The following is a 24,733-nucleotide window of genomic DNA, read 5'->3' as shown; positions in this document are numbered from 1 at the left end:
CCGCTTGTCCTCTGTGTGTCCTCCAGTGTGTCCCGTCTCATGTAAGAATCCCAAATGCCAACTTCATTTCAATGCAACATGTGTGTGCGTGTGCACCTGTGGTGGTAAAGAGCGTGCGTGTACGCAGGAAGCTGATGGCGAGCCTCATGATGGATGCCTTGTCCAGGTGAGCGCTGACGCTGTGAGGTAGAGGAAGCTGGTGAGCCAGCTCGTAGAAAACTTCCGTTTCTTTGCTGCGCCGACAACGGGCCGCGTCACGTGACTTCTCCTTGCGACGCTCCGAGCTGCTCCTGCACAACACACACACACACACACACACACACACACACACACAGAATCAGAAGCACAAAAGGAGCAATTTACGTTCCAAATATGATTCAGATATGATGGTACAGTCATGAGGAGTGTGGATTATGTATTGACTTGGAGAAACGCCTTCTCTAGCCTGCTAACCAGCTAGCCTCTCGCGCTAGTCTAATGACCAGGCTAACACGTTCATACTTTGACCTTTGACCTCAGCCCACCAGTCCGTCCCGACCTTCATGCGGCCATCTTCCTTCTCCTGACAACGTGAAGGTTCTCCTCCAGACACCACAAAACATTGCAACGCCACTTTGCTACTTCAGCTCTGCTGGTTCCGCCTCCTGCCAGGCCTCAGCCCCACCCCCCAGGCCACATGCGCACGCACGCACACAAATACAGTTTTACTGGAGGACAAGATAACGTTGAGGAAAAGGATGAGCAGACCGACGATGATTATCTTACCTTAAATGTCACATGAGTGCATCTGCCTGCACTTTACACTCATTAACCTACAATGATGCTAACACGCTAACGTGTGTGTGTGTGTGTGTGTGTGTGTAGGCCACTCTTTGATGTTGTGTGTCCATTGTTGGCGCAGAGACTTGCAGGATGCCAAACAATGGTGGTGACCAGTCTTGTGATGTGGCGGCCACCCCTGCGTGGCGTGCATGTGAGGTGAAAGGTCACGGCGACTGAACGTCAATAAGTGACCGACACACATTTGAGGGCCTGGTGCTAAAAATGCTTCATGTTCAGAAGACACAACCTTTAATTTAGTGCATCTGACGTACTTCCTGTTGGCAAGTGTGAAACCTCAGAACCTTTTAGTCCCATATTTGTGTTCTTCTCCTGTGTTGGAGCCCCCTACCCTGCCAGATACTTCAAATACGCCTCCAACGCAGACGCAGTTCAAATTTATTACAAATGTCTTATTAAAAATAAAATGTATAAAAAAGATAACACCTAGAAAAAAAACACCTATTCAATATCTTATGTAATAAAAATCTTATTTAATAATCTAATTCATTAGATATATAATTTATGAACAGTAAAATTTACAAAATATTATTTACAAAAAAATCTATTTTATTACAAATTTCTTGCTAAAAATAAAATGCATCAAAAAGAGTTTATTTAAAAATGATAATGTATTAAACATAGTAGTCGTAAAATCCTAAATAGTAATAAAAATATGTTAAAATATTATTTATAAAAACTATTCCTTCATAATGTAATTGATCACTAATATTATTTTTCAAAATCTTATCGATTGATTGATTGAAATCCCAATGATTAAATATCAAATTTCTAATTGAAAAGACCACATAAGTTCTGAAAAATGCATGTGGTATTTTGGTCTTGCCTGACAAAAGAAGCTAGCTGTGTTCTTCCTCGTGGATGCGCCCCATACGTCTCTCACCCTCGTCTTCCGCCGCCTGTGGTTAGCGTGTGACGCCGCCAGCACATGAGGCAGGATGACAGCAATAAAGTCGTGTCTGTTCTGCTCCACTAATGGCACTGCTCATGTACTTTGGCCCTGCGGCAACCCCCCCCCCCACCTCTCTCCCTCGTGCACATGGCTTCGTCTGTGCACGTGCCGACTTGAGTGTGATGAACAAACACCCCTACCGACACACCGCAAGGCATGCTGGGTAACGCTACACTATATTTAGCGGGTCATCAGAACCCTTTAGGCCAAGGGTGTCAAACTGGTGCCCTGGAGGGCCGAGACCCTGCAGGTTTTCTTTCCAGCCGGTCACTAAAGCAGGTGATTTTAATGATCAACACCTTCAGTTTGAGGGAAGGAGCTCATCAATTAAATCACCTGCTGAAGAAACTGGTTGGAGAGAAAACCTGCAGCGTCTCGGCCTTCCAGGGCACCAGTTTGACACGTGTGCTTTCGGCAGTCTGGTTTAGCTAGCTAGCCACCACCACACATATATTGCAGTCCTGTGGGAAACTCTCCTTCATGTTGAACTTCCTTACGCTCACTGAACTTTAACTTACAAGCATTCTCGTCTTCCTCCAATTACTCTGCTGTTTATGAACACAATACGCACGCACACACACACACACACACACACACACACACACACACACACACACACACACACACACACGGGACCATGTTGTGATAACAAGCTGAGAGGCGCTTATAGGAAACAGATCCCCCGAACACAGCAGGTGTCTATGTGAACGTGCATGTGCGTGTGTGTGTGCATGTGAAGTGTGTGTGAGCTGATGCGAGAGGCGGGGCTACAGCCTGGACGGGTGGCCAGCCAATCACAATACAGGAAGACATTTTACTGAACTGTCATTTCACGTACGGAACTCATTTTGATTTGGAATGATGACCACGTCTCCAACTTCAGGTGAGCTCGCATTGTGCCAGGGAGGAACGGCGGGCACGTATGACCGTCGGCTGAATGGCATTCGTAATACACACGCGGCACAAACATGGTCTTCGTCTTCCCCTTTTGGCCCTTTCCAACACGCACTAGCGACACCAACAAGAACCAAGCGGGACAGCACATGATTGACGCACGTCGAGGATGTGACTGTGTCTCACTTGGTGCGCTTTTTTTAGTCTTAACACCACTTTGTTTGCTACTTGACATTGTAAATGTCATACACACACACACACACACACACACACACACAAGCACACACACACGCCTTTCCTTGCTTACAGTAGGGTCTTCCTGTAGTTGTGGCGCCGACACACAAACACAGAACAACAATACAACACTGGCTAATCTGTGATCCCCGGGAACACTGAGTTCTGGAAACACAGCCAAGCACACACACACACACACACACACACTCACACACACACACACACACACACACACACACACACACAGCCAAACAAATAGCTATCCCGCTCAGGGGCCCCAGCTTCAGCTCAATCAGGGGAAGAACGATGCAGGAGATTGCTGATCATTGTGATAGTCCATGAAAGACACGCACACGCGCACACACACACACACACACACACACACACACACACACACACACACAAATAAACAAACCGGCCGATTCAGAGGGGCACAGAGACGATGGCGACGGAGGACACAGGTGGCCTTCGCCAGCCAGACAAGGAGTCGGAATACCAAACACGATGGTCAACGTGCAGACACACACTTTTACTTTCTTCCTTCCACTGCCAAATATCTCGTTAGTCGTCATGTTATTTATGACAAATATTATTTATTAACCAGCTCATACGTTAAAAACATTATTTAGTACAAACTCTGTTAAAAAAATCTGATTAAAAACAAATTTCATTTATTAAAATACAAATGATTCTTTATTAAAAATACAATGGAGAAAAAAATATTGTTTATTAAAAATGTAATTTATTTAAAAAAGACTATTAAAAATCATAATTATTTAAAATATCATTAAAAATGGAATTTCTTTCCAAATCTTACTTATTAAAAACCAAATTTATGAAAAAAATATGACTGATTGAAATGTTATTCATTAAAAATCTCATTTATTAATAATAAAATGTATTAAAATATACTAAATATCATTTGTTAAACATGTCATTCACTAAAAATAACATATTTAAAATATTAAAACTCATTCATTAAAATTATTATAATATATTATATTATTGATGTTATATTATATTTGCACACATTATATATTATATTTATTATTTATTTATTCACGAATTATTTATAACTGTTAAAATATTTATTTAATAATGTATACCAATATTTATTTAAAAAAATATTAATTAAAATTCTCATTATATTCAAAATAATTGATAAAAAATTGAATTCATTAAAAAGGTATGTAGTTTTCTGGTCTTGGCTAAACTGAAAGAAATGCAGCCACGCTGTTGGCAGGCCATGTGCAACTCTCATTCTCGTCTTTCTCTGCCTGTGATTAGCGTGTCACTCACACCAACGAGACAAGAATACGAAAAGACGCCAAACAGGTAGCAGGAAGTCACATGCATGTACCATGAACATGAACCATGATGATGACATCAACCATGAGAACCGACGTGCAGATATAAGATATAACAACAAGTCGGTTGTCATTAGGCCTGTCACGATAACAGATAATTGTGTTACAAATTATCATCGATAATCAATTTCATCAACATTACCGGTAGATCGCCAAGATAGTTTGGGTCGATCGCATAAAATGTCACTTTGTAGATACCCTGCGGCATTTCTAGCTACACACGGTGATGCAACTTTCATCTTTATTATTCTGATTACGAATAAACTAGCTCAGCGGTAAGATGCTTATATCTACAGCAAAAGTTATCTGTTCACTTGTAGCGGCTACTTATTTAGAGTGGATTGTCTGATGGCTTCGCTTGGCGTCATGAACTCTACTACAGAAATCAGTGTTTTCTACACGTTGGCTTCTTAAACTATTATTTTATGATGAAATGGAAAATGTCCCGATCGCTGAAACCTTTTCAATATGTTGCCTCGACTTGGGCTGCTTTGTCTTTTGCATCATCATTTTCATTTATTGTATATCGGTAATGTTTGATAGCAAATGCTAACTGGACGTAATACATGAACTGCGTGTCCTAGTGAACATTATGTAGCTAGTTTGACATATTACCAATACTCAGGTTGTGCACACAGCTATTGAGGAATATGTGGAATGATCTTTATTGCCATATTGAATATAATTATGATATCAACTACTCTGATTACCTGTAAACCTTGCATGCTGAAAAAGTGCGTGCACCCCTAATACACATGCATAACGTACATAAATACATAATATAGTAAATATATACTGTATATTTATAGCAGGAGGTAGATCTTTGGGACTCGGTCATTTTAAAAGAAGCTTGCATGCTGAAAAGTGTGAGCACCCTTGGTGTGCGGTGTACCTGCGTGAGGCATTAGCTTGACACAGAAGTTGCCTGTATGTATGTTTTTGCAATATAGCCAGCGACACGGTCTGTGAGCGCGCACCATTCTACACTGTTTTGTTTATATTTGCCGACCAAACACCTCAGTACACACACGCATACATGCACATGTCAATTTATCAAGGCCGTCATAATTATCGAACTGGATTTTGAAATCATTCGATTCATCGTGACAGACCTAGTTGTCATTGTTCACTTAAAAGAACCACTGAACGGACTCGACTCATTTGTGAACGTCACACAAGAGAAGCGAGATGGATGCAACAGTGAGCTGTGAATCGTCTGCTTTTCACCATGGAAGTACACGCTTCACTACTTCAACATCATTAATGAACAACACATTTGCAAAAATGAATTATACTTTATGTACAGGTACATGTCAAGTGTACTTTATGTACCACAACCACTCAAATGTCATCAAACAAAGCACCGAAGCTAAATGCCCATTCTTTCTCATATTTGAAGCTTTTTCCTAAAAGTAATGCAATCATTACTTTTCATGCTTTTTGGGAAAGTAACTAGTAACTATAACTTATCACTAGGGGTGTCATGAGACAGCCAGTTCACAAGACGAGACGATACGCGAGATTGTCACTACGAAAACGAGATGACGTTTTAACTTTACATTTAACAAAAGTACAATGAAAAAATATATGACAATATATTGCAATATACTCATTTTATTTCTACTACATTACATTTTTCTGCTCTTTGTGTGTATGCTAGCGGCCCCGCCTCCACCCACCGAGACAAAGAGACTGTATGACTGAAAAAATGTCATTGTTCTATGGAACAAACATGCCAAGGTCCTGAAAGCAATGCTCAGAGTGAACCCTCTTCCTACCTGTTTGGAGGCGAGAGACGAGGAAAACAGACACGCACGCACATGGCAACATATTGATTATCCACTTCATTTTCATTTGTTGTGTGATTAATTCATTTATTTTTCATTCCAGGCTTTGTGCCCATGAGACATGTTTTTTTCTGAATGAGAAATCTTGTCATGTTTTAATCTTGCGAGATGTTGCGCCAGCCCTGCTAATGACTTTTTGTCAAATCATTTGCCCGTCACTGGTGTTGACACCCTAAAAGACGCCTCTCATGGCAGCGATCCGGCATGACGACGTGTAATCTGTGCGAAGGATTGCAGCGACTTAACAGGAAAGGAATGCCGCTCTTTTTCCACTTTGTCTGTATTGGAGCTTCTCACGCCACATGCTTCAAGTTGAGCTGAGAGAAAAAAAAAGCGTCTTGCGTGTGTTTTAGTGTGACGCAATGTTAGCTGCAAAACATTCTGACAGGCAGCGTGTGACATCACCGTGGCAACAAGCTAAGTAAGCTAGCAACGTTCAGCCAAAACATGACGTCTCAGGAACATTAGCCCGTCTCGTTATTGGGTCCAGAACCATTTTTAAGGTCACATGACATCAGGCAGCAAATATGCGCACGTGTGCACGTGTGAGCGATGTTAGATGTCATTAACAAAATCACCATCAAGAAACGCCAACAATCCTGCCGCCATTTGCAGGAAACCTCCCAAGCGACAGAATACCAGAAGCACTTGGACCTCAGCCAAGGCGATGCTGGCCCAGCTTCCATTTTGGTAGCGGAAGAGTGGGAGTCGATGGTGGTCAGGAAACAGGAAATGGCAAGGAGACAGAGTTCTGACGGAGGGGACCGGGACACACAGGGGGTCAAATGAGGACTCAGATGTGCGGCAAAGGCAATGAATCTGTGAGAACCTCAAATGAAAAGCAAATGAAGCTCAGTAGGGTCCAAACCCAAAATGTACGGTCATGAATAATCACAACAAAGATTTAAGTCCAGCATTCTTGTGTCTCAAAGAACAGCACAAACGAGGTTTTTAACCCAGCTCGTCCAGCTCGTATGATTTTATCCAAACGCTTTACCACTAAAGCAGCCACACACACACAACAGGATTTATAAACTATTTTTATTCAGCCTTTTGTGCAACCTACACAGCTTGTGAAAGTAGAGCTTGTGTGCTTTGCAGTGATATCCACATCACTACGGTACAGCAAACCACTGTATCACAGCAGCCCAGAAAAGACAAGGTTCTGTTACAAAGCAGAGTGGGGGGGTTGTTGGCAAAGGGGCACCAGCATGTGTGACGGAGAGGGACAGTGGTTTGCATGTTTTGTTTTGGGGCTACAACTAATGATTATTTTCTTACTCAATTCATCTGAAGTTTGTTGTTTGGATGAATGGAGTTATGTTTCTTTGTGGATTCATCTGAAACTTGTGGTTTGGGTGAATGGAATCATGTTTCTTAGTGGATTCATCTGAAATTTGTGGTTTGGATGAAAGGAGTCATGTTTCTTAGTGGATTCATCTGAAGCTTGTGGTTTGGATCAATGGAATCATGTTTCTTTGTGGAACCTGAATCTTGTTCGTTTGGGTCAATGGAGTTAAGATTCTTAGTGGATTCACTAATGATTATTTTCTTATTCAATTCATCTGAAGTTTGTTGTTTGGATGAATGGAGTTATGTTTCTTTGTGAATCCATCTGAAACTTGTGGTTTGGATGAATGGAATCATGTTTCTTCGTGGATTCATCGGAAACTTGTGGTTTGGGTGAATGGAATCATGTTTCTTACTAGATTCAGCTGAAACTTGTGGTTTGGATGAATGGAGTCATGTTTCTTAGTGGATTCACCTGAATGAAGCTTGAGGTTTGAATGAACGTAGTCATGTTTCTTAGTGGATTCATCTGAAACTTTAGGTTTGGATCAACAGAGTCACGGTTTAGATGTGTATATGTAAATGGAGCTCAATTATCATCAATAGGGCTAGTTCATTTGTTTAAATCATTTATATGATGTTATTACTGCTTATATTTCCTTGCATTTTTTCTATTAAATCCTTTGACCCTGAGCCTCCTTTGATACAAAAGAGTATGCGGTATCATACAAGTGAATTTCTTATGGGTTGTTCCGGCTTATTATTTAAAATTGACACGCCCTTGTGATCGTATTCAGATGAAGAGAAGCAGACATAAAGTGTAGTGTCCAGAGAACATAATGAAACGTTTACTCTCTTGTTCATGGTCTGGATGTAGTGGGGCCGCCTGCACACACTAGGCTCTTAACTCCTGGGTGAGCTCTCTTCGCTCCTGACTAAGAAGTCTCAACTTTAACTGGGGATACCCAGCCCTTTAAACGGAGTAGTCAGGCGGGAGGTGCGTGCACTTGAAACATACGAAGTGTGGTCTTGCCCCTCCGGGGTAACTAGGGTTTAAACAGATGCTGACGGAGCATATCAAGATGAAGCAAACACAAGCATTTAATGCTTTGGTACGCAGCATATCAGAAAAGAGGCAAAAATGACCATCAGTGTTTTCCAAAGTCAAAGTGACGTGTGTGAAGGTCTTGTTTGACCTAAAACACAAACATCATACAAGTAGCTCTGCTTTCATGCATGTCTAAGCTCATTGACAAATATTCACTTTTGAGAGGCTGAAATCAGAGGATATTTACATTTTTACATCAACCAATGACGAATCCACTGCCAAAATTTGTGATATGCGGCTTGAAGCTGAAATATTGATACTTCCAACACCAGCTTTTAAAAGTCCCAAAGATCTACCTCCAACTATAAATATAGAAAATATATATTTACTGTATGTATGTATTTATGTACATTATTCATGTTTATCAGTGTGCACGCGCGCAAGTTATAAGTCGCTCTATCTCTTACTATAAAACATATAACATATATATAAAATCTAACCGGTAAAGTTTTAAACTACGATACTAAATACTCATGATTAATAATTAACATTCACAGTTTCAAAGTTTACAGTTTACAGTCAGAGTAGTAGTTTATATAATTCACAATCAAATTCAATATGGCAATAAAGATAATTACACATAATTCCTCAATAGTTGTGTACCGAAGTAAGTAATATGTCAGTCAAAAAAAGTACATAGCGTTCATTAGACACACACGTCATGTATTACGTCCAGTTAGCATTCTCTGTCAAACATTCCCGATTTACAGGCACAAGAAATTAGAATGATTATGCAAAAGGCAATGCAGCCGAAGTCAAGGCAACTGTTAAAAAGCTTTCATCAATGGGCACATTTTCCAATTCATAATGAAATAATAATTTAAGAAAGGGAAGAGTAGAAAAACACACATTTCTATAGTGGAGTTCATGACGCAAAGCAAAGCCCTCAAACAATTCATCTTTTTCCGACATAACTAGCCGCTACAAGTGAACAGTTAACTTTGGTTATATATTTAGGCATCTTACCGCTCAGTTAGTTAGTTTATTCATAATCGAAAGATGAAAGTTCTCTGTGTGTAGTTTGAGACATCTGTTCACCATCGCCGCGGGTGCGCAAGAGCGAATCAGGAGGGGAGCTTAATATCAGCTGGCTGACACTAAGTTGACTACAAAGTGACATTTATGCAATCGACCTACCTACAATCAAACTACCTTCGCAATCTACCGGTAGCTCACGATCGACGTAATGGGCACCCCTGTGCTATGGCATGAAATACACTACTTTTTAAAATATACCACACACATTAGGTGAATCTGCAAAGCATCGTATCGGTTCGGTATCACTGATGCCAGCCTGAATTTTACTCTGTATTGGATCGGAAACGAAATCAGTGGTGTCGCACAGTACAAACCAAAATAGTTGTGGATTAACTGGATAATGGATTAATCGTTGATTAATTATTGCAGCTCTCGGGTACACAAGGAGGGAGGAAATTGTCTTAATCCTAGTAAATAGTAAAGACTCCTCCCAAAAGTAAATCAAAGTTGACATCCTCTTTGATGCTGAATGCTTTATACTTCATGGTTTAATGATAATGAATGAATGTATTCAGTAAAAAGATGTCACATCACAGCTGCCAGCCACATTTAATAAGTATTGTTTCCTAAGCATTGTTACCTTAGCTGTCCCCCTGCGTTGGACTATAAGGGTAGTAGCAGACCAGTCCATCGGTTAAGAACACAAACACGCTGACTCTGCATCCATGACGATCATGTGACGTGTGCTTCTCTATGAGCACACATGGTAGATATCTTCACGACATCTATCAGCCTCTCTGCCGCCAACCTGGACTCTGACCTTTGAACGAGGCCCAGTCGGGACCACGTGTTGGGTCCTGGACCTATTGGAGCTTGGAGAGGCCCGGCGTGGTAAAAAAATAAATCTATTGACTTTGGCCAGACATAGAAAAGTAACGTGACTTATCTGTGACACGACACACCAAGCGCTCCACTGGACCTCCCACTCAGCTCTTTGCTGGTATCACATCAATCTACTGGAAGCAGGACACGATGACGTCGTTAAAGCCTAGGTCACAAGCGGCCGTACGGGCTCCTACGTCCGGTCTACGTGCAAAAACTTCAAGAAACACACGGAGGGCGCGCATGTGACGCACTGATGTTTGAGCAGTAGACCGGCCGCAGAGGTGCTTAGTGGTGTCAGGCAAACTCTACGGGCGCTTACGTTTTTCTCATGTTGCAAGACAAACTTATGCACGTCATCTGTACGGCCAGTGTGTGTCTTTCATACGTTTTGCTGGTGTCAGGTTTCGGCAAAATCTAAATTTTTTTGCACGTCGCTGCATGAGGTCACGGCTGGTGAATAAAGATCGTTTACATGGTGGCCAAGTCTTTTAATAAGCGTCATTAAGGAAAAGAAGCCCCAATATATTACACACATTACATATGGTTATTGACCTTTTATGTTCATAAATAAAAATAAATAAATAAATCACATGATGTCGCAGAAGCTCTGTGATGTGAGTGGAGGAAGTGATGTAGGTCTCGTGTATGTGCAGAACCAATCATGTTTCCGGTACGGATCTTACGTGGTTGGTATGCACAACCTACAGCTCACATGTGGTTCTTGCAACCTTCATACGAAGCCCGCTGGGATTGCAAGGTCAGTACTTTCACTGCAAGTTTGACGGACATTGGTCTTCCAACATACATGTGTTGGCTGGACCAATGAAGCGACAGCCGTACGTCCCAGCAGCCTCGGATTTGGTGCGTGGTACGAACGTTCCACTTACAGGTTGTAGGTTGGGTGTGCGCTGATCTTACTTCTTCATGGTCACCACAACGATGTTCTCCAACACGCAGCGATTTGGGCAGTTTTGGCCAAAAGAAGGGTAGGTCCAGTTGTGAGCTAAACCAAGTAGTCACCAACATTTTTGAGACCAAAATCCCTGGTCTCGGCCATGAACCTGCACAAGATCTACCACCCACCCCCAAACAAGCGGGGGATATATATATATATATATATATATATATATATATATATATACACTGCTCAAGGAGATCCCCCAGGACACCATCCGTAGTCTCATTAGGAGCATGCCCCCACGTTGTCAGGCATGCGTACAAGCACGTGGGGGCCACACAAACTACTGAGAATCATTTTGAGTTGCTACAATGACATTTTAGCAAAATGGACCAGTGTGCTGCATCATTTTTTCACTTTCATTTTTGGGGTGTCTTTGATTTCCCTCCTCTATAGGGTGATCATTTTCATTTCTATCAAATGATGTGGCATCATTTTGTTACTAATACATCACCCACTTATTATCAGGAAACATATTCAACATCATTTTTCCCCCAGTTTAGATCTGATGTGTTTTCCAAGTGTTCCTCTAATTTTTGAGCAGTGTATATATATATATATATATATATATATATATATATATATATATAGCCAGCTAGTAGCTAGCCAGTGTGGTGTGGCGAAGTGTCACTATGCCCGTAACGTAGTTCTTGGGCGTAACAATGTTAATAACAATAAAGCAGGGCACATTATGTAAATGGAGCGTTGTTGAGCGCTTTTTGGAGGTTTTTTCAGAAGGCTTTATAGGCGGAATAGGTGCGTCTCATTACGTGCATTCTTAGCTGCCTCTTTTTTAGCTGTTTTTATATCTTCAGAACGCACAGAAACGACAAATGCTTGTGTGTTCATGTCTCACATAAGGATTGTGGATGATGGACAAAAAAAAAATGTACTTTTCCTTGAATTCTTCATATTTTTGGGTGTCTGGAATAAATGACATGGCTTCCATGGCTTCCTAGGGCAGGGGTCGGCAACTGTTTGTGTCAAAAGAGCCATTTTGCTTCCTCGTCCAGTGAAACAAAATAGTCTGGAGCTGCAAAACATTAAACAGCTTATAAACGTGTCAAAGTTGTCTTTGTCTTTTTTTAAATGTTACCTGTTACAACAAAATTCAGCAAATAAAAGTGCAGCGAGCCTGTGTAGGCCCTTGAAATCATTTAAACACTGGACTCTGTAAGCCTTTTTCAGTGCTCCCAGGATTTGTTTCAAATGAAAATGATCATCAGAGTTCACATTTTTGCTACCACCTCACCACTTCGGCAATTAGCGTGTCACGGGCTCCGAACACACTTCTCATTATAAAACATATTGCTTTGCTCTCGTTTATTTTATTTTATTGTAACTTGCTTCAGGCTCAAGTATAAACTCTGTAAACTTTTTTCTCTCCAGCGAGGCTCACTGCATACACTGCCCTACCTCCCGCTCCCTGGCTCATCCAATCAGAACGCAGTCTAGGTGCATTCACGGACTTGCACTGAGTCGGATATTTCATATTGTTTTAAAAATGCACATGTCCCCTACTTTGGTGTTAAAAAAAAATCACCAAGCTCAGCAAAGGGAGCAACAACAAGGAGGCTGAAGAGCCACATGCTGCTCCGGAGCCGCGGGTTGCCGACCCCTGTCCAAGGGGAAAAAGTACCTCGGTGGTTGTACATTTTGGTTGCGGTCTGACGTTTTGGAACAAATGAACAATAAAAAGAAATGTACCATTGTTTGTGGGATCTATCAGGTGAGGTTACTTTATTGATCCTTGACCAGATCACCATCTTCCTGCCAAGTCATCGCCAATCAAGCAACTTATCACAACCATGCGTGCATCAAGATGGCAGCCGCGACTGTCCAACACACACACACATGCACACGTTTCCTGTGCAGCCACAGTTTCCCTAAAATGGCAGAGGGCTGTGCTATGGCGTTCTCCCAGTTTGTCAGCATGGCTTTTAGGGCAGATGACAGAGGCCTCAGTGTGTTGGCCTTCTTAATACCTGCTCTGTGCACGTCCTGGCCCGCTCTCTTGGCACTGGAGCCTGAAGTGACACCATAATTGTGCGTCTTTGAACATTGAAAACACAAAGCAGACCCGGCAAACACGTTCACATGAGCTCATGCGGAGATCAGAACCACAGTGAGACAGAAGAGAGCAAGCGTCCGGTCAGCTTGGACGCCCTGGAGCAGTCAGGACCGTGTGAGCCGACTGCACTGGATCAGAACCACAGCAAGCACATAAGTTCTACAAGCTCCCTGCAAGAAAACTATGTTCTCTGTCACAAGGTGTAACCTGGCAACAAGAACATTTCACCTCAAACAACATTTGATTTATGTAAGAAAATTCAAATGATGACTACATTCATGTACACGGAACTGCCATGTGTTACTGCATTTAATTATACACAGCACATTTCCTATCACAGATGAAAAGGACTACACTGTATTACTCTACGATACTACATATACTTATCCATACCATTAATAAAATAACCTACAGTATATCCTATACTACAATACTATATATACCTCCTTTATGGCCGTTAATTGGTTACACAACCAACTACCATAAATTAATTTCCCTCATTCCTTATTCATAAATGGAATATTTTCATAGTTAGACCATAGAAAGCCTGTTTACCACCTTCTAAACATTCTTTTTTTAAACATTATTAGAGCCCTCTAGACATGAAATAACACCCCTATAGTCACCTTTACACTCCTATAAGCCAATATACTAGACATAACAAGGGAAAATAAGACATATAGGCATTAAAAAAAAACCTGTTCACCACCTTGTAAATATGTTTTTTTGTTAACATTATTAGAGCCTTCTCGACATGAAATAACACCCCATAGTCACCTTTACACTCCTATTAGCCAATATATGTGACATAAGAGAAAATAAGACATATAAGGCATAAAAAATGTTTGCCACTTTCTAAATATGGTTTTTAAACATTATTAGAGCCCTCTAGACATGAAATAGCACCCCTATAGTCACCTTTACACTCCTATAAGCCAATATACGAGACATAACAAGGGAAAATAAGACATATAGGCATTAAAAAAACCCTGTTTACCACCTTGTAAATATGTTTTTTTGTTAACATTATTAGAGCCCTCTCGACATGAAATAACACCCCTATAGTCACCTTTACACTCCTATAAGCCAATATACGAGACATAACAAGGGAAAATAAGACATATAGGCATTAAAAAAAACCTGTTCACCACCTTGTAAATATGTTTTTTTGTTAACATTATTAGAGCCTTCTCGACATGAAATAACACCCCATAGTCACCTTTACACTCCTATTAGCCAATATATGTGACATAAGAGAAAATAAGACATATAAGGCATAAAAAATGTTTGCCACTTTCTAAATATGGTTTTTAAACATTATTAGAGCCCTCTAGACATGAAATAGCACCCCTATAGTCACCTTTACACTCCTATTACACAATATAGTAGACATAATAAGAGAAAATAACTCATACAAGACCTCAAAAAACCTGTTTACCAACTTTTAAATATGTTTTTTAATATTATTAGAGCCCTCTAGACATGAAAAAACACCCCTATAGTCATCTTTACATTCCTATAACCCAATATAGCAGACATAATAAGACATAAAAAACCTGTTTACCAACTTCTAAATATGCTTTTTAATGTTATTAGAGCCCTCTAGACATGGAATAACACCCCTATAGTCACCTTTACACTCATATCACCAAATATATAATATATAAAAAGACAAAATATGACATGAATAAGACTCATGCTCATGTGTGTTGCTGTAAATCTGTTCTAGTGCTAGGGGATCTGGGGGGGAGCGGACAGAAAGTGTCATCAAGGGTTCAGAGAAGACAAACAAATCATACAAAAACTGGGGCATTTGAAAACTGAGGTTTGACTGTAATATATGCATGACTAATAGGGGTGTCTCCATCCGATATTTATATAGATTATTAGGGCGATATTATCAACAAAAAAAGAGAGAGTATCTGGTATATATCAGTCTGCATCTAAAATCTCTGATATTGGGACTACAGATTCCAGAATCCGCCCAAGCACCTTCATCTACTTTTCATACTTCTGTCCTTCCAGGTAATGTTTGTTTGAAACGTTGACCAATCGTAAACACAGCCATGTACCAATTGTCAGTAAAGTTTTCATTCTCAATAATTCATCATTTCTTTGACTTATTTTCTTTTCTTATTGTTTAAAATGCCATTTTCACATATTTTATATGATTTTCTCTTGCTGTATATTAGTTTGGCTATATTGTAATAGACTTTGAATAAATAAATAAATTACTTCAATTCATTATTAAATGATTCACTAATTTAAATTAATATTTTTTTATGAATAGATGAATGAAATGACTTGTATTCTTTATGCTATGATATGAGATACACTTCAGCATCGGATGAGAAATTAAATCAGTGGTACCGCACATCGCTAGTATCGGGACAGCCCCAATGACTAACACGATAATACAGTTGTTGTTATTAATTTGTTCCAAAAAGCTCCAACAAAAACCAAAGCATTTTTTTCATAAGAAATCATTTCAGCCAAAAATATGAAGAAAAAAAATACACGTTATAGAGAATAATTCAACAAAACAATACAATAAAAGCCAAATGGAATTGATAAATGAATATTTGGCTTTATGGGAGATGATTGTTGGTGAAGACGCGGGTAAGTTATGCAATCTTCATACTTTTTGATGAGTTTGTTATTGAACTGAATAATCTTTCTCAACTTTACTGCTACCACTGGCAACTTTCTTTGGCCCCAAGGTGTGTTATTTAGCAGTACGAGTGAGTCAGTTAGCGTGTAAGGTGCTTTGTCCACGGAGGGACACAATACACGCAAACGGACTAGTTTGTTACGTGCAATGTTAAAGAGTGGCATTTAGTTCCTCCTCAATCCCGAATCAATCCAATTGGTCTTTCAATACTTCTTCAAATCTTCTTGGAACCAGAACCACTTTCAATGCCCACTCACTCCAGAACCACAAAGTATTCATATTAACAATACTGTAACTCACTCCAGAGCCATAGAGTAAGCATATTAACAATAAAAAGGTGATTGATTCCCTTGTGACAGTTTAGCAGCACTTAGGATCAATTTAAAAAATGTTCCTTCCGCAAGTCAAATAGTATGAAATGAAAAGAAAGTATGTGACAAGTATTTAACACGTACTTAGTATGTTTAACAAGTACTTGTAGTCAACTTGAAGACCTGTGAAAGTTCTTCCTACCTCTTTTTGTCCTTGTTGGCCGTCATGTCGTCCTCAGTGGAGTCCAACAGTCCAAATCAAAGTTGGTGTTCGACGTGAGGAGTCCAAATGGACCGGAGCAGGACGTACAGTCTCAGAACACTGCCGAGGATTGTACAGCCTCTCCCGAACAGTGACACCCGCGCTGCTGCTCTTCTTCGGAACTTTGTCCTCCAGTACCAAACGTCCAAAAGCTCTAAAGACCTACGGGAACTCGGACAGCAGAGTCCAGCCGCTGGCTGCTGATTGGCTGGAAGTCACAAGGCAGACACGGTCTCTTTCGACGACCCCGCCCCCTCCGGCTCAAAGCCCGCCTCTTTACCTGTCCTCACCACTGTCCTCACGCACCAGGTGGGAGGTGCTAGAGGATGATTGACACTTGATTTGGAAAAATGTTTTGGCCCAAATGCTTTTTGCCATTTGACACTTTGAAAGTTGACAAAGACAATGCTTGAAAAAACTTTTTAATGTCAGACGGCAAAAAGGACACACACACAATATATGAATATTCCACATGCTTCTTTTGGACAGGAACTACCATAAATTACACCACACCATACCATACCATACCATGCAGTACCATACACCATACCATACGTTACAATACCATAACATACCACGCTCACATTTCTCATCCGATCCACCAAAACACACACACACACACACACACACACACAATAAACATCCAATAAGAAATAACACACATGAGAGTGCGCATTCAGCAATACATCGCTCGCTATACACTCCTGATCAAAATCTTAGGACCAATTGAAAATTGCTAGAATTAGCATTTTGCACATTTGGATCTTAATGAGGTTTTAAGCAGAGCTACAAAATGCAAAAACAAGAAGGGGGAGTGAGACAAAAAGCACTTTGAAAAAGTCATTTATTGAAAACAACAATTCAACTGAAATAGGCTGTTTATCAGATGATCAAAAGTTTAAAGCCATCGCTCAAAAAAGAACAAAAAACTCTCCAAACCAGAACAAAAAATGTTGTCAGTAGGACTCAGTAATGAGTAGCTCCACCGTTCTTGTTCATCACTTCAAAAATGGCTTTGGGCGTGCTTGATGCGAGTGTTTTCAGGAGGCTAGTGGGAACATTGCTCCAAGTGGTGGAGATGGCTTCACCAAGGGCATCAACTGTCTGGAACTGATGGCCATTTTTATAAACTTCCCTTGCCATCCATCCCCAAATGTTCTCTATGGGATTGAAATGAGGGGAACATGCAGGATGGTCCAAAAGAGTGATGTTATTCTCCCTGAAGAAGTCCTTGGTCAAGCCAGCATTGTGAACTGCAGCGTTGTCCTGTTGAAGAACCCAGCTGTTACCACACAGACGAGGGCCCTCAGTCATGAGGGATGCCCGCTGCAACATCTGCACGTAAGCAGCCGCCGTTTGACGACCCCGCACCACCTGAAGTTCCACTGAATGAAAAAGCACCCCAGATCATGATGGACCCCCTCCACTGTGCCGGGTAGAAAACATCTCAGGTGGGATCTCCTTGTCATGCCAGTAATGATGGAAGCCATCTGGACCGTCAAGGTTACATTTTTTCCACCTTTCAATGTCCCATTTTTGATGCTCCCTGGCAAAGACTAAACGGGCACTTTTGTGGCGTTGAAGGAAACGAGGTCTTTGAATTTGTTTTTTAAACCCTTTTCCCGCAGATGGCGTCTGATGGTTATTGCGCTGCAGTCGGCACCAGTAAGGCCTTCATGTGGGTGGAAGACCACCCTGTGTCTTGATGGACAGCCAATTGGATCCTCCAGCTCAGCGCAGGTGTGATTTTGTTGGGTCTACCACTTGACTTTTTTGTTCCATAATGCTCAGGATCTTAAAAAAAAACGTAGAATGACTGATTTACTGCACCCAACCTCAGCAGCCATGGCACGCTGTGAGAGGCCTTGCTTATGCAGCTCCACAATCCGAACACGTTGAAAAAGAGAGAGCTTCTTAGCTTTACCATCAGGAGGGCATGACAGTGTGAATGCCTGACACAAAATGAACATTTTGAGCAGATTTTGCTTTTATAGCGTGCGGTCCTAAACTTTTGATCAGGTGATAAAAAACCTATTTCATTTTGTTTTTTTTGTTTAAATTACAAGCTCCAATTTTTTTTGTCTCACTCCCCCTTCTTGTTTTTGCATATTGTAGCTCTCCTTAAAACCTCAATCAGATCCAAATGTGCAAAATGCAAATTCTAGCCATTTTTCAACTGGTCCTAAGATTTCGATCAGGAGTGTATCACACTTTTTCAGAAAGGAATGAATATATGATCAGTTGGGTGGTAGACTATGGTCTATTATTAGTCAAAACATATTGAAATACAGGTGATATGTCGTATTGTGGTCACTAGGTGGCAATAATGACACAAAATATTGATGAGCAACTAGCTTGCATGACATTAACGTAACACTGCATGAAGTCATGAAGTCAGCCATGGGATGTCTCACATGATAGACTGAACAAAAAGTTCTTCTCCCATCCTGTGTGGAAGTGGTACATTTTTGGATTCTTAAGTGTAGAATAAATAAATTTGAGGCTAACTGTTTACCTTGCTAGCTTGTTAGTTTGCTAGCTTGTGGCAATGTGGCGTAGACTGTAGAATGAATAATATAGCATGTGTGAGTGTAATGGTGACTATAGGGGTGTTATTTCATGTTCTACAGGACTCTAATGATGTTCAAAAAATGTATTTAGAACATCAAATTGTACTTGACTGTACTTTTGTTGTTTTGTACACTTGGGACATTTCCATTCCTACATTTGGTGAAGGACACAAACTCACACACACATATACACATGAACACACAGCATTTTGAGAATGAAGAGGTCAAGGGTGAGACATGCCAACATTGAAAAAAAGACAAACATTTTCCACTGAAGGGGGCACGTACTCAAAAATCACATAATTCCATTCCATTTTCCTCAGCTTATCTGGGTCCAGGTCGCGGGGGCAGCAGTCTTAGTAGGGAAGCCCAGACTTCCCGGTCCCCGACTACCTCCTCCAGCTCCACCGGGAGGACACCAAGGCGTTCCCAGGCCAGCTGTGAGACATAATCCCTCCAGCGTGTCCTAGGTCTTCATCTAGTCCGAATGCCTCCAGGACGCCTCCCTGGTGAGGTGTTTCGGGCATGCTGGAGGGATCAAATAATGTCATTTTGATATTTGTATATATATATATATTTTTTAGTTTTGTAAAAAGGCAAACAAAGTGTTGTGTATTTAAAGACAAAGCTTTGTGGGATGATTAGTTGATACCTTTTACTCTATTTTTCACATTTTTGCTGCTTTTTTGTTCCTTTTACTTTTGCAATGTGCTCCGGGACCATAAAAAACAAACTTCGTGCAGCAAATGGCCGCTGGGCCGCACTTTGGAGACGTATTAGTTATTGCAGCTGGAACAAATCCACACATGATAACACTGATTTCAAATGTTGATCTGAAATTGGAGGAGAAAGTGTGTTCATTCATCCATTCATTCAATACAAATGACGTTGACCAAGTTGATGATGAATCCTTCGTAAGTACACACAATCTTCTTCACAAATCTGAAGAAGTGTAATTCATTTTAAACACTCACGCTTCAACATTACATGTCAGTGTTTCTATGGTAAAGTTCATGTTGCACAACATGTTCATTCAATACATTTATTTTCAAGCCAATTCAAAACCACATTGCCAATTGGGCGTCAGTCAAAGAAGTGACATAAAACAGCATTAAATGGGCAAAAGGAACAAAACTAAAAGTTCTTTAACCACTACACATGTGGGCAAAACGTTGGGTTATAATGTGAACTTAAATAATACCATTGATTTAAAAATACATCTGTAAATCGGTCACGCTCACTGTGGTTGAAGCCATTCTAAATGAGCAACTATCTTGACGGGCTTTTGAATGGGCGATGGCCGTGGTGCTGCTCATTAAAACAATTTGAAACAAAAGTGGTGGAAACACAGGAAATAATGTACTACATGCTGACCAATCACAGCCTTTATGGTCCGCCTCACCGCAGCGTGAGGTAAGATTGGAGATGCACGTCACGCTACGCCAGAGGGTTTGCAGGGGGTGGAGCAAGCCGGTGTAGCGTACGCCGGTGCCTCGACACAGGAGCATCTTCCAAGTTTCAGACGCTGAACTCCACAGCGAAAGCAGCACACAAATGGAGTGCAGCGAGTACCAAAAAAAGCATGTTGGCTTTACTCCAGAACGTGTGTGCGTAGCAAGATGAGCTTCAAATGTGACCTGTACACGTGTCTGGACTTCAAATGATCTCCGAGTCGAGATCAACTACAGACACACACACACACACACACACGTGTGCTCATTTCGCAACTTATGTAGATGAGCAACAGAGGTCACACGCGGCGATGCATATGGTCTAGTATACTTCCTGGAGTGGTCCAAAGAAAAGATGGCGTCATGTCTTGGATGTGCTGCTGCGTGCACGTCTATGCCACAGCTTGCTCTCCAAAGTAGGAGAAACCTTTGAACTCATCCTGGTTGATCTGCTTCACCACGCTGTCCTCCACCGGCGTCAAGACGGGTTCTTCTCGCGTGAAGTCCTGGTCGAAGTTGTTCACGTCCCTTTTGGTTTTCTGCAAGCGAGTAGACACGCTCAAACACTTCAAGATCATGCGGGACCTTGCCACATAGCAGCCATCTTGGCGTCTACGTGAAGAGCCCTTCTTTCACATCAGTGATGATCTCACACAATCCATTGTGTGTGTGTGTGTGCGCGTGTGTGTGTGTGCGGACTCACAATCCGAGGCTTGAATGGCGGTGTGATCTTCCGCGCCTCCAGCAGCGTCCAGTCGATCTCTCTGAAGAAGGGGTGCAGCTTGATGGCCTCTTCCAGGCCGTGAGTGAGCACGCAGCCCAGACGCTTGCTGGGACTTTTGGTCATGAACTGAGAAGAAGAAGCGTGAAGGAGATCTCATCATGTCCACTTCATCCATACACACATTTTCATAAATGATGATAAGGGGTAAAAAACAAAACATGGAGCACACAAAAACCTTATCAAGCACCTGAAACGCCAGCTCCCTGGCGTTTGAAAAGTAGCAGAAGGTTTGCCAGAGACCTCTGTGGCGTCACACCGGCTGCTTGGAGCGTGTGCCCGAATACAGTGCACCTTGCTGGGCCACACCCGGTGGCTCCCTCCCCTCTATACTCTGGTTGTCATCATGGTTGTTGTGTGGTAGTATTAATGTTATGATATTTGATTAGGATTTGACTCAACAAGTGTACTTGTTGAGTCAAATCTGAATATGTTCCGGTCCTTCTTACCTCCAGGTGTGCAAAAACAACACTTAAATCGAAATTTTAAAAAGTAGATATAAAAAAAATGATCGGTTATTGGTATCATATCGGTCTTGAGAAGCACAAAGTCATCTGTATCAGTTTGAAAAAAAAGATATCACGCATCTGTATTTGTTTTTCTCAGAAAATAGGCCATTTTTTCTGCAGAAATGTGGACAGTGATAAATAAATAGGTGATAATATGGGTCAAGTGTACAGCATACATGCACCACTGTTCAAAAAAAAGCCCACAAAGTGTACATGTTTATGTATTTAGGATTCACTGATCATGTTTTTTGCGATTTTGCACTTTCTTTGGCAGCCCTTGAATGCACCATAGTTGTGTGCTGTGATTCCCATTGCTTGTGTTGATGGATCACCATTGATTAGTGGTGCGTGTGTATACATTTCATAGTTTGATACTGTATTTACTTGTATATCTTCCCTATAAACATTCACAACCCCCCCTCTGACCGCTCTGAGGACGGACACGGCCTCCTTGCTGAGCCAGACGGGATAGAGGACGTCATCGTGGAGGATGGACTCAAAAAGGTCGTCTTCATTGTCAGCCTCGAAGGGGGGCTGTCCCGCCATCATCTCGTACATCAACACCCCCAGAGCCCACCAGTCCACCGAAGGCCCGTAATCCAGCTCCTGCAGGATCTAAAGGCACCAGCATTTTGTCAGCTGACCTTCAAAAGTACGACAATCAGATGGAGATGATTCTGACCTCAGGGGCGATGTAGTCTGGCGTTCCACAGAAGGTGTTGGTGGTGACGCCGTTGAGGATTCCCTCCTTGCACATTCCAAAGTCTGCTAACTTACAGTGGCCCTCTGCATCTAACAGGATGTTGTCCAGCTTCAAGTCCCTGGAGGTCAGAACAGAAGATGATCATGTGACACACAGCAAGCGTAGAAGAATAAAACACGAGTATAGTGCATCATGTTCTCCTCCGTGCTTTAATGCTGGAATCTGGAAGCTCTGCTAGTTGGGAACATGGTGTGCCTGGGCCGGGCGATGGCGGCGGGCATCTGAGGGCGAGCGAGGAGATAAGAGCGCAGCGTTGAGAGACGGCAGAGTTGTTGCTGAATGCAGCCGCTGGAGCCTTGATGGTTGATTGCAAGAAGAATGTCAACATCTCTGCAGCCCGACCGGCGTGTTTGGCTCTCAAGCCAACTGTGTTAAATCAAAAGTTGATTTGTGAAAGCTGGAGTGATTTGCTGCTGAAAGACTGCTTCTTCTGGCTTTGATTACCATGGCAACCCTGGAATGCAGTCAGGGGTTTGGCTCCAGCTGGTTGATTTTCCACAATATGAAGAAATTGATTTTTTTCCCCTTAAAGCTCAGCTAATCCATTGGAGTCAATTAGTTACACAATTCATTCATGGATGACTTTATGACACTTCATTCTCACAACCAGAGCTGTCCTATCTAGTCTCTGAGTATGAAGTGATGAAGCCTGCTCAGATGAGAGGTGAAACTTCTCTTTAGACGACCTGAACGGTCCATGCAGTTGCCATCCATTCACAATTCCAAAGCACGTTCCATAATCTCGTTGCTTAATAAGGCTTTGTACCAAGTTTATGCCAAGTGAATACAGTCAAACTTTGGTTTTCGCACACTCTAGTTTTCCTACCATTTGGCTTTCATCCAAATTTTTACCTCAGTTTGATACGATGTTGCATGTAACGAACGAGTCTGCTTGCCCTGTACTGTGCTGTACCCTGGACACATGCTCCGAGCAGCCGGAGTGCCGCTACAAAGTTCAGGAGAACCAGAATATAGAGCAGGAGGAGCCACCTAGCACGGCCCAGCGAGGTGCACTGCATTTGGACCCATGCTCCGAGCAGCCGGTGTGACATCACGGAGGTCTCTGGCAAACCTTTTGAGCTTTTTAAATGCCTCTGCACTGGCGTTTCAGGTGGCTGAGAAGTTGGTTTTTTTGTGTGCTCCATTTTCCCCTCATCGCGGAACATTTGGTACAACTACCATGCGAAATGTCTTCCTCTTAAAGGGAATGTTTGTTTACAAGGGAGCTCAGGTGACGTTACGACAGGCCGTTAACGTCACAGGCGGGAGAAAAAAGCAGCGCTTGATTTGCTCACCCGCACAGTACGGGTAATCTCGCCTCACTGAAGTGTTTTTTTTTTAAATTATTGGTCATCTGAGCTATTTTTACTTTATCGGTATCACGTCATAATTCCCGCATTTCAGTCTTATAATTATCGGGCACTCTAGTCGTAACAATAACAAAAAGCAATCTACCACTGAAACAATGTTTAAATTGATTTTGCTCCTGTACTTACTTTTTACTCTTATGTATTCCTATTTATTACTCCTTCTATTACTCCTATGATTTAGCTCCTATTTACGCTCTCATCATGAAGGCCTTGCTACACATGCTGTGCTTTCAGGTTGTCTTAGAAGACACTTTGCCTCCCATCCCAGCTGTCTTCATCAGAACATGCTGAAAGACTAGATAGGACAGCTCTAGTCTGAGAGGATGGTGCAGGATCTAAATTATGGAGTGGGGCCTTTACCACTCAACTCCACTGTAGCTCAAGGCTTGTCGTTCTGCACCATCCCCTCAGACTAGTGCTGAGATGAGAAGAAATGCCAGATGTAAGTCTTTTCCCAATTCCTCAGGCTTAGGTCAGCCTCAGCTTTCTTCTACTTGGTCAGTGCAAGGCATCCACTGAAAAAAGTAGGAATTGTCCAACAAGTGCAGCGGGAAGCCTCCCTGAACCGCTCTGCATAACCAAATCCCCCCAGGCCACACAACCAGACACTTTCATTGAATG

The 24,733-nt window shown here is 41.7% G+C and overlaps 2 protein-coding genes across 5 annotated transcripts in view; both read right to left on the bottom strand.

Annotated features, from left to right (window-relative positions):
- Positions 1-16,856, bottom strand: part of epas1b (endothelial PAS domain protein 1b) — a 47,713-nt gene extending 30,857 nt beyond the window's left edge. Inside the window, exons 1-2 of one of the 2 annotated variants that reach the window (XM_054798017.1) lie at positions 16,609-16,856; positions 97-290 (exon numbers count right to left, since the gene is read on the bottom strand). In XM_054798017.1, coding sequence (XP_054653992.1) covers positions 97-290; positions 16,609-16,634 — 220 coding nt within the window. In that variant the 5' untranslated portion in view covers positions 16,635-16,856. The remainder of the gene's footprint in view (positions 1-96; positions 291-16,608) is intronic. The other variant, XM_054798016.1, reaches the window with a different exon arrangement.
- Positions 16,857-16,981: 125 nt separating this feature from the next.
- The window catches only part of LOC129193637 (protein kinase C epsilon type-like), a 49,390-nt gene continuing 41,638 nt past the window's right edge, over positions 16,982-24,733 (bottom strand). The window contains exons 12-15 of one of the 3 annotated variants that reach the window (XM_054798018.1): positions 22,662-22,800; positions 22,406-22,594; positions 21,393-21,539; positions 16,982-21,228 (exon numbers count right to left, since the gene is read on the bottom strand). In XM_054798018.1, coding sequence (XP_054653993.1) covers positions 21,082-21,228; positions 21,393-21,539; positions 22,406-22,594; positions 22,662-22,800 — 622 coding nt within the window. In that variant the 3' untranslated portion in view covers positions 16,982-21,081. Of the gene's footprint in view, positions 21,229-21,392; positions 22,595-22,661; positions 22,801-24,733 lie in introns of those variants that run through there. The other 2 variants (XM_054798019.1, XM_054798020.1) reach the window with 2 other exon arrangements.

The sequence above is a fragment of the Dunckerocampus dactyliophorus genome, chromosome 14, assembly GCF_027744805.1.
Source record: "Dunckerocampus dactyliophorus isolate RoL2022-P2 chromosome 14, RoL_Ddac_1.1, whole genome shotgun sequence".
NCBI lineage: Eukaryota > Metazoa > Chordata > Actinopteri > Syngnathiformes > Syngnathidae > Dunckerocampus > Dunckerocampus dactyliophorus.
The sequence above is the reverse complement of the archived record's forward strand: the minus strand, read 5'-3'. Positions and strand labels throughout refer to the sequence as shown.